This window comes from Thamnophis elegans, chromosome 12 (genome assembly GCF_009769535.1).
Source record: "Thamnophis elegans isolate rThaEle1 chromosome 12, rThaEle1.pri, whole genome shotgun sequence".
NCBI classification, from domain to species: Eukaryota; Metazoa; Chordata; class Lepidosauria; order Squamata; family Colubridae; genus Thamnophis; species Thamnophis elegans.
In genome coordinates this window covers 3,560,162-3,575,738 of record NC_045552.1, presented here as the reverse complement: position 1 = coordinate 3,575,738, position 15,577 = coordinate 3,560,162, and the positions used below count along the sequence as shown (strand labels likewise).

At 46.6% G+C, this 15,577-nt stretch overlaps 1 protein-coding gene across 1 annotated transcript in view; it reads right to left on the bottom strand.

Annotated features, from left to right (window-relative positions):
• RELB (RELB proto-oncogene, NF-kB subunit) overlaps positions 1-14,037 on the bottom strand; it is a 33,876-nt gene extending 19,839 nt beyond the window's left edge. Inside the window, 6 exon segments of the mRNA XM_032227655.1 lie at positions 1,054-1,184; positions 1,187-1,574; positions 4,136-4,144; positions 5,014-5,072; positions 6,206-6,295; positions 13,888-14,037. Of these exon segments, the coding sequence (XP_032083546.1) occupies positions 1,054-1,184; positions 1,187-1,268 (213 nt within the window). The 5' untranslated portion in view covers positions 1,269-1,574; positions 4,136-4,144; positions 5,014-5,072; positions 6,206-6,295; positions 13,888-14,037.
• Between the last annotated feature and the right edge of the window lie 1,540 nt (positions 14,038-15,577).

The window sequence follows — 15,577 nt, the reverse complement described above, 5'->3', positions numbered from 1 at the left end:
TTTGTCGCGCTGCTGATGACGTCTCGTACGCGCTTTGATCGGGCGCGCTTTAGTGGACCGCGGTTTTTGAGGGTCATGTCCCCAAACTACCCTCTCTGCACAATCCATCACACTTGGAAATGCACAGCATCCCGTGGCGCAGGAGTGGTTAGGGTGCAGTACTGCAGGCCACTTCAGCTGACTGTTATCTGCAGTTCAGTGGTTCAAATCTCAACCGGCTCAAGGTTGACTCAGCCTTCCATCCTTCTGAGGTGGGTGAAATGAGGACCCAGACTGTGGGGCGATATGCTGACTCTGTAAACCGCTTAGCCTATGAAGCGGTATATAAGTCTAACTGCTATTGCTATCCCGTTTTGGTCACCCACAATGCAAGAAAGTTGTTGAGGCTTTAGTGGCGAAATCTATTTTATGTGGCTTTGTGGGTTGCGTGTGTGGTGTGTGTGGTGTGTGTGTGTGTGTGTGTGTGTGGATGTGACTGGGTGGGCGTGGCCACTTTTTCCCATTTTAAAGCATTTTTTTCCCCTGCCGGTTTGGGCAAATAGGCAGGAAAAAAATGCTTTTAAAAAAGTGGAAAAAAAAAAGAGAAAAAGCTTCTGAGGATCGCGTGGCTCACAGGGGATCCGCGTGATCATCGGAAGCTTCCCCCTCCCCACTTTTTAAAGCATTGTTTCCCGCCCATTCACCTGACCCAGCAGAGAAAATGCTTTAAAAAGTTGGAGGGTGGGGGGGAAGTGATGGTGAGAACTATTAATCAGTGGAACAGAAATTGCCTCCAGCAGTTGTGAATGCCCCAACACTGGAAGTCTTTAAGAAGATGTCGGATAGCCATTTGTCTGAACGGTATAGGGTTTCCTGCCTAAGCAGGGGTTGGACTAGAAGACCTCCAAGGTCCCTTCCAACTATGTTATTCTATTCTATTCTATTCTTATTCCAACACCTGGAGGGCACAACCTGGATTTCACTCCTCTCCTAGGTTCTCTGTTCTAAGCCCCTCCTCCCCTATGGGCGGGGCTTGCCCTTTAACTCCACCCCTCCTGCCCCACACCCGCTCACCTCAATGGTAGGCAGCGTTTTGTTGGTCTCGCTGCTCCCTTCTCCCAAAATGCTCCCGGCTGACCGCCCTTCGCACTGATACCGGAAGCGCATCCCTCGTTGTTTCGGCTGCTCGATGATCACCAGCTTGGAGGGTCCCGCATGGCGTCATCCAGAGGTTCTGGGGCCACCGTGGCGCACCCCGAAGGGCCAGGAGCTGTCCAAGGAGCATCCATATCCCGGCTGGGGGGCAGCAGCCCTCTGGGACCAGCTGGGGCCGCAAGGACAAGTTATTGAGGGTCTGGGACAGCTGTTGGGGGAAGGAATCCTGGGGTGAAGCCGGGGCGGGGCCCACCGACACCCCGTAAGTGCTCCAGCCCGTTCTGCAAAAGGCTCATCCTCCCGGCGCTCCGCATCTCCCCCGGCGGGGTGAAGTCGGTGCTTCTGGGAATCAACTTGGGGGGCTCGATCAACGAAGCCCGGATCCTGGGATCCTGGATCCTCAGCAAAACCATCTTCTTTAATCAGCTCATCGATGATGGCTAGAAAACCAAGAAGAGAAAGGCTGGGCTCGAGCGGTTTGCGACCCATTCATTCGTCCAAGCTCTGCTTCGTTTGGTTAAGCTGCAATCAGCCTTTGCTTTCCTTGCTTGCTATCGGCTGCCATAGAAACGGGGAGGGAGGGGCTTGGGACATTTGGGAGGGGGAATTACTGGTGCTGGAGGAGTTATGAAGAAGGGAGTTTTGTGCTCACCATCTTCTGCGCATGCCGGAGGCTGATGTTGGGACTTGGCCAAGGCCAACCATCTGGCATACCAGCTGGATGAGGCTTTTTGAAGATAGCAATAGCAATAGCAATACCAGTTAGACTTATATACCGCTTTCAGCCCTCTCTAAGCGGTTTACAGAGTCAGCCTTTTGCCCCCAAACAATCCGGGTCCTCATTTTACCCACCTCGGAAGGATGGAAGGCTGAGTCAACCTTTGAGCCGGTGAGATTTTGAACCGCCAAACTGCAGAACTGCAGTCAGCTGAAGTAGCCTGCAGTGCTGCATTTAACCACTGCGCCACCTCGGCTCACACCTTAGGGAGTTGTAGATTGGACACTGGGTTGGGGTAACTGGGGGGGGAGGATGCTGGGTAAATGTTGATATGTACCATATTTTTCAGAGTATAGACGCACCGGAGTATAAGACGCACCAAGGTTTTGAAGAGGCAAATTAAAAAAAAGTCTTTGCACTCTGCAAACCTCCCTGTTTTTCGCGAAAACGGGCCTGTTTTTTTTTAAAGGCATGGATAGCCTTTAGGGGGCTTGCAGAGTGCTCCGGAGGCGGCGGGGGGGGGGGGAGAAACCAAGCAAAAAACAGCCCATTTTCGCAAAAACGGGCCCATTTTTTGTTTTTAAATAAAGGCATGGATAGCGTTTAGGAAGCTTATAGAGTGCTCCTGGGGGCCGGGGGGAGGGTAAAATTGAGCAAAAACGGGCCGTTTTTGTGCTCATTTCTGCGCTCCCCAGTCCCCAGGAGCTCTCTGGAAGCCTCCATAAGGCTCTGCACGGCCATTTTGGTGAAGGGTGAGGGTTTGGGGAGGCCAAAAATGCTGTATTCAGTGTATAAGACGCACGCAGATTTTCAGCCTCTTTTTTGAGGGGAAAAAGAGCGCGTCTTATACTCCGAAAAATACGGTACATGTTCGCGCCTTTTTGGCTCAGATCTTGCTTCCTTTTCGCTGCTTTCAATTCACATCTAGTAAAGTACTTAATCTTTATTCAAATGGAGTTGAGGTTTTCCTTTCTTGGATATTGAAGGAGGCAGGCCTGACACCGACTCCTCCTAAATCGCGGCTTGGACACCATGGGAATCAAGATTAGACAACATGCTACACATGTTGTGGGCCACCAGCGGAGCTGGCAGCAGATTCGGACAGTGAGGAAGGATGGGGAGGAACCTGGGCCAGTCCTGGAGTCTGGGGAAGGCTCGGATGAGGGCTCTGTGTCGGAGGCAGAGAGGGAGCCAAGGCCGTATGTCAGTTATCAACCAGGGACGTGCAGTCACTAGAGGCAGGGGAGGCGTGAGGAAAAGGAAAGAATTTTAAAGATTTTTTTTTAAAATAATTAAAGCCAAGGTAATTGCTGCCAGATTCCAAGTCACAGTGACTTGGAATCTGCTTAGTGTTAACTATAGGAGGAGGCGAGAGAACTATGGGCCTCCTGTGCATAAGCAATTTTTTGCCTTTTAAGAGTTAAGCAAGGGTTAAAAAGCGAAAAATTTCGTATGCAAAGGAGGCACGTGTTCTCTCGCCTCCTGTAGAGGGCATTTTTAGAGGCTTTTTAGAGTTCTCTGGGAGCAACTAGCTCAGTCTGACTCAGAGCTCTGGCCTTTCATGAGGGCAGGCAAAAGCAGAGTTGAAATCCTCTCTGAAACAGCTGGAAAAGGTGCCTGTGTGGGGAGAGGGGAGGAATTCAAAAAGTTTGATTGCATGCAGAACCACGTTGCCTTTTCAAACACACACACACACACACACACACACACAGCTGGATAAAAGTATATAAGCCCAGCTTCACTGATTACAACTTTGAAAAGGCAACATGATTCACCTGCAATCAAAGGCTCCGATCGGAAGGCAGCAGGGGAAGGAGGGGGGTATGGCAGAGGAGCTGCTTTCAAGCCTTTGGAAAATATATCCAATCCAACTTCTGTGTTTGTGTTTGTTTGAGAATGAGTGAGTGAGAGAGGGATCCAAGTTCTCTGTGTGCGTGTGTCTGTTTGAAAGAGGGGGGAGGGAGGGAGAGAGGGAGGAAGGAGGGGGAGGGAGAAGAAAAAGAATGGGAAAACTTATTTTGCAAGGGGGAAAATGCTGTCGCTTTAAATCGGAACTGAGCATGCCTGGCTGTGGAATTCTGGGAGTTGAAGTCCACAAGTCTAAAAAAAATTGCTGCCTCATCAGCCATAAAGCTCACCGCACGTCACTGTTATCAACTGCCTTCAGAGTCAGACATCAGTGAGGCAGAAGAACAGCTGGAGCCTGTTCCAGCAGCTATTAAGTGATGAATATCTCCTTACCTGTCATTGGCAGCACCCCCACTACATCCCCCAGGTGCTTACCTAATTCATCTGCAAAAGAAAAAAGGAGAAATATTATTTCTATGTGGTATTACATATTCCTTTTGTTTTCAAACCTCCAAATTAGCTTCCCGTTTCGCTCAGACTTCCGACCAGATTTGAATACAGGTAGTCCTCGCCTTACAACAGTTTTAGTGAACGTTCGAAGCGACAACGGCGCTGAAAAATGTGACTTCAGGCCGTTCTTCACAGTTATGACCTTTGCAGTATCCCTATTATCATGTGATCAAGATGCTTGGCAACTGACTCACATCGATGAGAGCTGCAGTGTCCTGGAGATCCCCTTTTGCGACCCCTAACAAGCAAAGTCCACGGGGAAACCGGATTCACTTAACGCCCGGGTGACTAACTTACCAACTGCAGGGATTCACTTAACGACAATGGCTAGAAAAGTTGTAAGATGGGGCAAGACAAACTTAACAAATGTCACCCTAAACAACAGAAAATTTGGGCTCAATTGTCATAAGTCGAGGACTACCTCGAAGTCCTCCACTTACGACAGTTTGTTTAGTGTCTGTTCAAAGTTACAACAACACTGAAAAAAATGTGACTTATGACCATTCAAATTTCACACGCTTGGCAACCAAACTCCTATTTAGGACGGTTGCAGAGTCCCGGGGTTGCGCGATCCACTTTTGCGACCATCTGATGAGCAACGTCAATGGGGAAGTCAGATTCCCTTAACAGCCGTGTTTCTCGCTTAAAAACTGTGGTGCTTCACTTAGCAACTGTAACAAGCAAGGTCGTAAAAATGGGCCGGAATTCACTTAACGAACATTGGCAGGTAGCACGGGAAATGCTGGGCTGAACTGGGGTCGTAAGTTGAGGACCACCTGTAAAGCAATGCTGAAAATCCTTACCCGAAGTCTCTCTAGTTGGCTGCATTGTGGACAGGTTAGAAGCGGCAAGCGAGAGAAGCCTGTAAAGAAAAAAGAAGAATAAAACAGAGGAAGATGCTGCAGGAGTTCAGCCAGAATATTCAATCCTGCAATCTGGGATTTACAGATTAACAGAGTTGGAAGGGGCCTTGTCGGTCATCTAGCCCAACCTCCCACCCAGGGCCGGATTTTCCTATAGGCTAACTAGGCTTCAGCCTAGGGCCTCAAGATCAGGAGGGGCCTACATTCAAATTGTTAGCAAAATTAAAATTACGCTATTCTAAAAACAGTGAACACTAAAACACTGAACCGAAAATAAGGAGAAATTCTACGCATATGACTAATAAACAAACATAAAAATGTATTGGTTAAGATCGTTCCAGCGACGCGGCAGTTGGGGAGCCCGCCCACGTTCCCGGCACCGGCGGTCGGGCGAGAGGCGCGGCCGCTCCCAGTAGCCGCCCCGTAGACGCGGAGCCCACCAGCGGCCAGGCAGGTGAGGGCGAGGGGGCCGAGCCGGGCAGCTGAGCACAGCAGGGGAGGCGGCTGGCCTCGCTGCCTTTGCCGCAGAGCAGAGCCGCCCTCCGTCGGGAGGCCAGCTATATATATTGATATATATATTGATATATATCAAAGTAATGATGTATTTTATTGTCTCTCATGTAATTTACAAACTTAAAAATGGGAGGTGAAAGGGCCTCATAAGTGGAATAGCCTAGGGCCTCTTTTCATCTAAATCCGGCACTGCTCCCACCCAAGTAGGAGACTCTACACCGGGGGCGTCAAGCTCGATTTCATTGAGAGCTGCTTCAGGGTTGTGTTTGACCTTGGGAGGGGCAGGAGGGGTATGACCGGGGCGGGCGTGGCCAGCTTGACATCGCTTGTGTCGGCGTCTGTGGTGGCGCAAGTGCTCTGCCAATGAAAACAAGACTCCCGAGATCCGTTTTCAGCTGGGACATCCTCCTGCAACCCTCTGCCAGTGAAAATGGAGCTTGGGAGGGCGGCACGCAGCCCTTCCGAGCTCTGTTTTGGCCGGTCCTTCGCTGTTTCTAGGGTGGCCCCACGGGCCAGATCTAAGCACCCCGTGGGCCGGATTCGGCCCCCGGGCCTGGGGTTTAACACCCCTACCCCTTTCCCCTTCATAAACCAGGCATAAATGACATGTGAATCTCACCTTTGGTAAGCTTTCTCTGATAGTTAGCCAGAGTTTATTTGAAACCAGCTTTCTGCGTTGGCATGACCCGCTGGAGATTCATCTGACAGCCTGCAGCAAAATGAGACCTTTGTCATGTATTTATTCATTTATATCACATCTCTTACTACTTTTATAAATAACTAGCCGATAACCCAGCATTGCCCGGATATTTTTTTTTATAAGGGGAAAATGTCTGGACCAAACTTAATTTCTAATGTTGGATTTTTTCCCCCTTACCAGAGGGAGCCCCCTTGTGGAGTACTGTGAAGCCGTTACCATGGTAAATTCGCTGCACTGTACAGTAGAAGCCATTTTACGGCAGTTACAGTAGAAGCTATTTGAAGGCACAACAGGCTGTATCTTAACAGACCCCCACAATATTTCTTTCCAGAGAGTAAGTCATCTGTGTACCAAGCTTGGTTGAAATTGCTTGAGATGCTCCAGATGCTGGAATGAACACACACAGGAGAAGGAGAAGGAGAAGGAGAAGGAGAGAAAGAGAGAGAGAGAGAGAGAGAAAGAAAGAAAGAAAGATAGATAGATGATAGATAGATAGATAGATAGATGATAGATGATAGATAGATAGATAGATAGATAGATAGATAGATAGATAGATAGATAGATAGATAGATAGATAGATAGATAGATAGATTGATTGATTTGGGGCATCGAAGATACCTAATGCTTTTCTTGTCAAAAGCAAATGCTGATCACCTGACCCTGTAACCCTGTAACCATCATAAATACAAGAGAGGTTGCCAAGTGCCTAAATTTTAATCACATGACCACGAGGATGCTGCAACGGTCATAAGTGTGAGGACACGTCATATGTTACTTTTTTTAGCGCCCTTGTAACTTCTAAGGGTCACCAAACAGAGGGTTGTAAGTGGTTGTAAGTACAGGAAGTCCTCGACTTACAAGTTTCATTTAGTGACCGTTCAAAGTTCCAACGGCCCGGGAGAAAAGTGACTTATGACCGTTTTTCACACTTATGACCCCATGGTCCTATGGATTTACATTCAGAAGTTTGGATGGCTGGTTCATATTTATGACGGTTGCAGTGTCCCAGGGTCACATGATCCCCTTTTACGACCTTCTGACCAGCAAAGTCAACGAGGGGGGAGGAGGCCAGATTCCCTTAACAACGGAGGTGATTCGCTTAGCAACCGCAGTCGTAAAATGGGGCGAAACTCACTGAACCAAAGTCTCGCTGAGCAGCAGATGTTTTGGGCACAATTGTGGTCGTAAGTCAAGGACTTCCTTCACGGTAGTAAAAATGAAATATTAAGGACATCAGAGCAGGGTGGATTTGCAGGATATAATAAAAAATTTTAAAAGGCCAGAGAACAAAGGCTTCTTATGTTCAACGCACATAAAAAAAATCAGAGCTTTGTTCGCACCGCTGTGGCTTCCCTCCTTCCTCCTTCCGCTCATACAATAGCAGAGTTGGAAGGGACCTTGGAGGTCTTCTAGTCCAACCCCCTGCCTAGGCAGGAAACCCTACACCACTTCAGACAAATGGTTACCCAATCTCTTCTTTAAAACTTCCGGTGTTGGGGCATTCACAACTTCTGGAGGCAACTTCTCTTCCACTGATTAATTGTTCTCACTATCAGGAAATTCCCCCTCAGTTCTAAGTTGCTTCTCTCCTTGATTAGTTTCCAACCATTGCTTCTTGTTCTACCCTCAGGTGCCTTGGAGAATAGCTTGACTCCCTCTTCTTTGTGGCAGCCCCTGAGATATTGGAAGACTGCTATCATGTCTCCCCTAGTCCTTCTTCTCATCAAACTAGACATCCCCAGTTCCTGCAACCGTTCTTCCTATAATAAGTTTATTTCTGGTCTCAATTGTAGTGGTAAGTCGAACAGTAGCAGAGTAACAACGTTGGAAGGGACCTTGGAGGTCTTCTAGTCCACCCCCACCCCCCCGCACAAGCAAGAAGCCTCATACCATTTCAGACAAACGCCCATCCAATCTCTTCTTAAAAGCCTCCAGGGATAGCCCCCCACCCCACAACTTCTGGAGGGAAGCCGCTCCATCGATTAAATGTTCTAGGATTATAGAATAACAGAATCACAGAGTTGGGAGGGACCTTGGAGGCCTTCTAGTCCAACCCCTACTCTAGTAGGGAGAGCCTAGACCATTTCAGACCAATGGTTCTCCAACCTCTTCTTAAAAACCTCCAGTGATGGAGGACCCACAATTTCTGGAGGCAACTTCTGTTCCACTGGTTAATTGTTCTCACTGTCAGGAAATTCCTCCTCAGTTCTAAGTTGCTTCTCTCCTTGATTAGTTTCCACCCATTGCTTCTTGTTCTGCCCTCAGGTGCCTTGGAGAATAGTTTGACTCCCTCTTCTTTGGGGCAACCCCTGAGATATCGGAAGACTGCTATCATGTCTCCCCTAGTCCTTCTTCTCATCAAACTAGACATACCCAGTTCCTTCAACCGCACAATACTGTGCAGTCCACTGCAGGGCAGCCAGTCTTCGACTTACCACAGCTCACTTACTGACCATTCAAAGTTACGACGGTACTGAAAAATACAGCCTGTCCGTTTTTCATGCTTAGGACCATTGCCGCTTCCCCACAGTCATATCATCCAAATTTGGATGCTTGGCCACCTAGTTAAGACCGTTGTTCTGGCCTAAGCTTCCTGAGACAGTCAAAAGCACACACTTAGCACACGTTTTTATTTCAACGGCTGTGAATCCTGTTCGTTCACAGCTCGTAATGAGTCCCAGATAGTTGCAAAGAGTCCTACAGTAGGCTGCCAAAGTCTTTCGGGATAAGGCTGATAAGCACCCAATAGCAATAGCAATAGCAGTTAGACTTATATACCGCTTCATAGGGCTTTCAGCCCTCTCTAAGCGGTTTACAGAGTCAGCATATCGGCCCCAACAACAATCCGGGTCCTCATTTTACCCACCTCGGAAGGATGGAAGGCTGAGTCAACCTTGAGCCGGTGAGATTTGAACAGCCGAACTGCAGAACTGCAGTCAGCTGAAGTGGCCTGCAGTGCTGCGTTTAAACACTGCGCCACCTCGGCTCCACCTTTCTCTTCCTTGAAACGCTGCCAAAGACCTAACTGGCAATTAGCTTGCAAGGCCACACGGAGCACAGAGTCAAAAACAGAGCTTCAGAAGGTAAACTGACCAGCATGAACCAAGTTGCTTCCTGCAAAGGCTCATGTGTCTTTGCTCCTTCTTTATGTCCTATGGGAGGGGCCAATCACCTCCAAGCCTTACTCCCAAGTTGTCCCTTCTGTCTTAGCTGTTCTTTCCTTCTGGCAGCTCTGCGCATGCGCGCACTGGGAACAGGGGGAGCCTGTTCCTCTGCCTCGATGATGTCTGACTCTGGAGGCAGCTCATAACTCCCAGATGGCTCTGGCCCCCTCTCTGCCTCTGACGCAGAGCCCTCGTCCGAGCCTTCCCCAGACTCCAGGACTGGCCCGTGTCCCTCCTCAACCTCCTCGCTGTCCAACAAGCAAAGTTAAACAGGCAAAGCAAGTTTCCCTTAACAACCGTGCTTCTAATTTAACAACTGCATTAATTCACTTAGCAGATTGTGGCCAGAAAGGTAGAGCCGAGGTGGCGCAGTGGTTAAACGCAGCACTGCAGGCTACTTCAGCTGACTGCAGTTCTGCAGTTCGGCTGTTCAAATCTCACCGGCTCAGGGTTGACTCAGCCTCCCATCCTTCCGAAGTGGGTGAAATGAGGACCCGGATTGTTGTTGGGGGCAATGTGCTGACTCTGTAAACCGCTTAGAGAGGGCTGAAAGCCCTATGAAGCGGTATATAAGTCGAACTGAAGCGGTATATAAGTCGAACTGCTATTGCTATTGCTAAACGGGGCAAAACTCACTTTAAGAAACGTCTCACTTAGCAACCTAAATTCTGGCCTCAATGGTGGTCGTAAGTTGAGGTACTAAAGCACATTTTTAGCTTTCTATGTTTTGTTATCTCTGTATTTGTGACAGAGGGAATGACTTTGGTGAGGATAGAAATTGCTTTTTCATTAAAACTCATTCAAAGCCCACTAGCCTGCAGTTGGAGCAAACCCACAGCCTAAAACTCATGCATTTTTTATTCTTCCTCTATAGATTGTCCGACGCCAACAGCTCTCTCGGGGTTTACAACCAGTTAAACACAATACAAGTACTCCACATATAAAATATATATATCGAGAAACAGGTCCCTAAAACCACAAACCATTTTTCTGGATTTGTGTAATAGGAAAACCAGTTCCAGAATCATTTATTTATTTGTTTTGCAGCCTGTAAACCATTTATTACAGGAAGAAAAAGTGAGTGGCTGCAGCAAGATGGCAGGATTCAAGAAATCATATAAATACGGGACTAAGAAATTCCAGATAGCTTATGATTAAGATCAGGAATGATATAAATTGTTTAAAGTTAGCTTAGCAAGGAGGAGCTAAGCTCAATGTAAAGATGTTATCAATTCTCTATTCTTTTTTCCAATATATTTTAGACTGTTTTTGTTAAAGATTTATACCATGTATGGGTTCTGGGAAGTCGGGGGGGAGGGAAGCTGGGGGGGGATAGGGGGTTGGGGGGGAGGGAGGGAGGTTTGACGAGGGGTGTTAGATTTTAATGTAATATGATTGCACATGTATACTGTCTTCTCTTATTTTTTCTTTAGAACTAGCATATGTTAAGTATATTGTTATGAAAGCATAAATACCATCAACATAGATTGGAGTTTGCTCAGAATCGGAAATACACCAATGAGAGGAAGAGTGGGAAACAGAAGGGAGAAGAAAGATGGGAAGAGAGGGATAGGAGAGAAGATAAGGGGGAAGATGAGGAGGATAAGGAGGAGTGGAATGTAGAGAGAGGAGAAGGAGAAAGGAAGGGGAAGTAGAGTAGAAAAGGAGGATGGAGGGAAGAAAGGAGGTAGGAGAGAGGGAGAAGAAAGAGGTGTATGGAGAGCAGAAGAGCTAATAATGGGTTTTTATCTTTCTGGGCGTTGATGACAAGAGGAACTGATGTAATTACTACTTAATACAATAGGATACTGGCTATGTAATAGTATACATGTGATTGTATGTTATGAAAATGGAAAATAAAAAAGTATATTAAAAAAAAGAAATTATATAATTTTAACCAATAGAGGAGAATATTTGTAGCTCAAACTATGGGATCTCTGATGCTCTCTGCAAGAAAACACCCAGCCTCTGATAGCTCCAAGGAACCCCTCGATTTTGTAATTTATATCCCACTTTTATCATGTCTCTCTCCCTTCGTTGTACATCCCTCAGAGGCTTTGGACCAAGGCAGTCCAAAGAAACTGTAAAATGAGCAATTTGGTAAAGAAAGTAAGTCCTATGAAGCTATTGGTGCTCTCTGGAAATTGGTTGTTCTCTTGCAGACCTTTCATTACCCAACTAGGCAACATTGTTAGTAGAGATTGGAGAGATATTTGTAGGATTAGTAATTATATAAAAGAAAGGCTCAAGTGACTTACCACATGGACCTATGTAAGGGATATAAAATGGAATTGTTATAGGAGCTAATCTCTACACGGAAACGTTCACGCCAGAAATGTCGCACTGGGTCCAATGTTTTTAATGTTTATCTAATAAAAAACTTTTTATAAAAAAATAAAACACGAACCATTGTAAGTTGAGGACTATCTGCCATTGTTCCGAATCACGGGAGAATGGAAGGGACCTTCTAGTCCAACCCACTACCTAGGCAGGAAACCCTCTACCGTTCCAGACAAATGGCTATCCAACATCTTCTTAAAGACTTCCAGTGTTGGGGCATTCACAACTTCTACAATAGAATACAATACAATAGCAGAGTTGGAAGGGACCTTGGAGGTCTTCTAGTCCAACCCCCTGCCTAGGCAGAAAACCCTATACTGTTCCAGACAAATGGATATTCAACATCTTCTTAAAGACTTCCAGTGTTGGGGCATTCACAACTTCTACAATAGAATACAATACAATAGCAGAGTTGGAAGGGACCTTGGAGGTCTTCTAGTCCAACCCCCTGCCTAGGCAGAAAACCCTATACTGTTCCAGACAAATGGATATTCAACATCTTCTTAAAGACTTCCAGTGTTGGGGCATTCACAACTTCTACAATAGAATACAATACAATAGCAGAGTTGGAAGGGACCTTGGAGGTCTTCTAGTCCAACCCCCTGCCTAGGCAGAAAACCCTATACTGTTCCAGACAAATGGATATTCAACATCTTCTTAAAGACTTCCAGTGTTGGGGCATTCACAACTTCTACAATAGAATACAATACAATAGCAGAGTTGGAAGGGACCATGGAGGTCTTCTAGTCCAACCCCCTGCCTAGGCAGGAAACCCTATACTGTTCCAGACAAATGGATATTCAACATCTTCTTAAAGACTTCCAGTGTTGGGGCATTCACAACTTCTGGAGGCAACTTCTGTTCCACTGATTAATTATTCTAACTGTTAGGAAATTTCTCCTCAGTTCTAAGTTGCTTCTCCCCTTGATTAGTTTCCACCCATTGCTTCTTGTTCTACCCTCAGGTGCTTTGGAGAATAGCTTGACTCCCTCTTCTTTGGGGCAACCCCTGAGATATTGGAAGACTTATATCATGTCTCCCCTGGTCCTTCTTTCCATTAAACTAGACATACCCAGTTCCTGCAACCGTTCTTCATATGTTTTAGCCTCCAGTCCCCTAATCCTCTTTCTTGCTCTTCCCCTCCCCTCTTTTTCGTGGCAGCCCCTCAAATATTGGAATACTGCTAACATGTCTCCTCTCTCGTCCTTTTCTCCTCTAGACTAACCAAGTTCAAATCCTGCAACCGATCTGGGTATATTTTAGCCTCCAGTCTCCTAATCCTCCTTGTTGCTCTTCTCTGCACACTTTCTAGAGTCTCCACATCTTTTTTTTTTACATCGTGGCGGCCAAAACTGGCTGCAAATATTCCAAGTGTGGCCTTATAAAGCAGAATCAACACGTAGAATTGGTAAAATGTTTTTTGGACGCTTGCATTTTCGGAGGCAGGAGGAGAAAAAAGCAGAAGGAAGGGAAAAAGCAGCTGCCTCCAGCCCGCTCCACGATGGACCTTCGCCCCGCTGCCCAGGCCCAGCTGCCTTTTTCCCAGCTGGGAGGGAGCCAGCGAGACCCTTAACTCAGGGGGGGTCTTGCAAACGTGGCCACTTTAAGACTGGTGGACTTCAACTCCCAGAATTCTCCAGCCAGCAGAGCTGGCTGGAGAATTCTGGGAGTTGGAGTCCACCAATCTCAAAGTGGCCACGTTTGGAGACCCCTGCCCTAATTACTTTGCTGGCTGGAGAATCCTGGGAGTTGAAGTCCACCAATCTCAAAGTGGCCACGTTTGGAGACCCCCTGCCCTAATTACTTTGCTGGCTGGAGAATCCTGGGAGTTGAAGTCCACCAATCTCAAAGTGGCCACGTTGGAGACCCCCTGCCCTAATTACTTTGCTGGCTGGAGAATCCTGGGAGTTGAAGTCCACCAATCTCAAAGTGGCCACGTTTGGAGACCCCCTGCCCTAATTACTTTGCTGGCTGGAGAATCCTGGGAGTTGAAGTCCACCAATCTCAAAGTGGCCACGTTTGGAGACCCCCTGCCCTAATTACTAAGCCCAGCTCCGGCCTGGCCACTTTCTCTCTCTTCCCCTCGCTCCCGCCTACCTAGAGAAGAAGCCAGCATCCATCCCCGGGCTCCGGCTCCTTTCGCTCGGGCTCCTTTCGCTCCGGCTCCGTCCCAGCAGGCTCTTCATCCCCCGGCGGAGCCCACATTCCCCGCAGAAGGCCCCCCCGCCCCGCCACCCCCAAAAAGTGCTAACTTCGTTTTCTCTCCTCCCCCTTTTCTACGTTTCCCTTTTCTTCCTTTCTTAAAAAAGAAGAGAGAGGGAGAGAACTCGCTTTCGGTCCCGAAGGGAAGCGGGGGGGGGGGCGATCGCGCTTGGAATTCCCCCTGCTGGGCCGGCTGCTGCCTCCTGATTGGACGAGCCTCCCCGATGAGGTCAGGCTTCTTGGAACGGGAAAGCCCCAGCCGAGCGGTAAAGGGGCGGGGCGGAGACCTCAAAGGGGGGGGGGACGGCGGGTGGGGGAGGAAAAAGAAACTCAGGAAAGGAGGCGAGCGGGCGGGGGGGGGGAGAATAGAGTAGAACAGAAAGTAGTAATTAGAGTAGAGTAATTAGAGTAGAGAGTGGAGGGCAGAGCAGAGTAGAATAGAAAGTAGAATAATTAGAGTAGAATAGAATAGAGACTAGAGTAGAATAGAGAGGAGAGTAGAATACAAAGTAATTAGAGTAGAGTAGAAAGTGGAGTAGAATAGAAAGTAGAGTAATTAGAGTAGAATAGAATAGAGAGTAGAGTAGAATACAAAGTAATTAGAGCAGAGTAGAAAGTGGAGTAATTAGAGTAGAATAAAATAGAGAGTAGAATAGAATAGATAGAGTAGAATAGAGAGAGTAGAGTAGAGAGTAGAGTAGAATACAAAGTAATTAGAGTGGAGTAGAGAGTGGAGTAGAATGGAGTAGAATAGAAAGTAGAGTAATTAGAGTAGAGTAGAATAGAATAGAAAGTAGAATAGAATAGAGAGTAGAGTAGAATAGAGAGTAGAGTAGAATAGAGAGCAGAGTAGAATACAAAGTAATTAGAGTTGAGTAGAGAGTGGAGTAGAGTAGAATAGAAAGTAGAGTAATTAGAGTAGAATAGAGAGTAGAGTAGAATAGAGAGTAGAGTAGAATAGAGAGCAGAGTAGAATACAAAGTAATTAGAGTTGAGTAGAGAGTGGAGTAGAATAGAAAGTAGAGTAGAGTAGAATAGAATAGAATAGAGAGTAGAATAGAATAGAGAGTAGAGTAGAATAGAGAGTAGGGTAGAATACAAAGTAATTAGAGTTGAGTAGAGAGTGGAGTAGAGTAGAATAGAAAGTAGAGTAATTAGAGTAGAATAGAGAGTAGAGTAGAATAGAGAGTAGAGTAGAATAGAGAGCAGAGTAGAATACAAAGTAATTAGAGTTGAGTAGAGAGTGGAGTAGAATAGAAAGTAGAGTAGAGTAGAATAGAATAGAATAGAGAGTAGAATAGAATAGAGAGTAGAGTAGAATAGAATAGAGAGTAGAGTAGAATACAAAGTAATTAGAGTTGAGTAGAGAGTGGAGTAGAATAGAAAGTAGAGTAATTAGAGTAGAATAGAGAGTAGAGTAGAATAGAGAGTAGAGTAGAATACAAAATAATTAGAGTTGAGTAGAGAGTGGAGTAGAGTAGAATAGAAAGTAATTAGAGTAGAATAGAGAGTAGAGTAGAATAGAATAGAGAGTAGAGTAGAATACAAAGTAATTAGAGTAGAGTAGAGTAGAGAATGGAGTAGA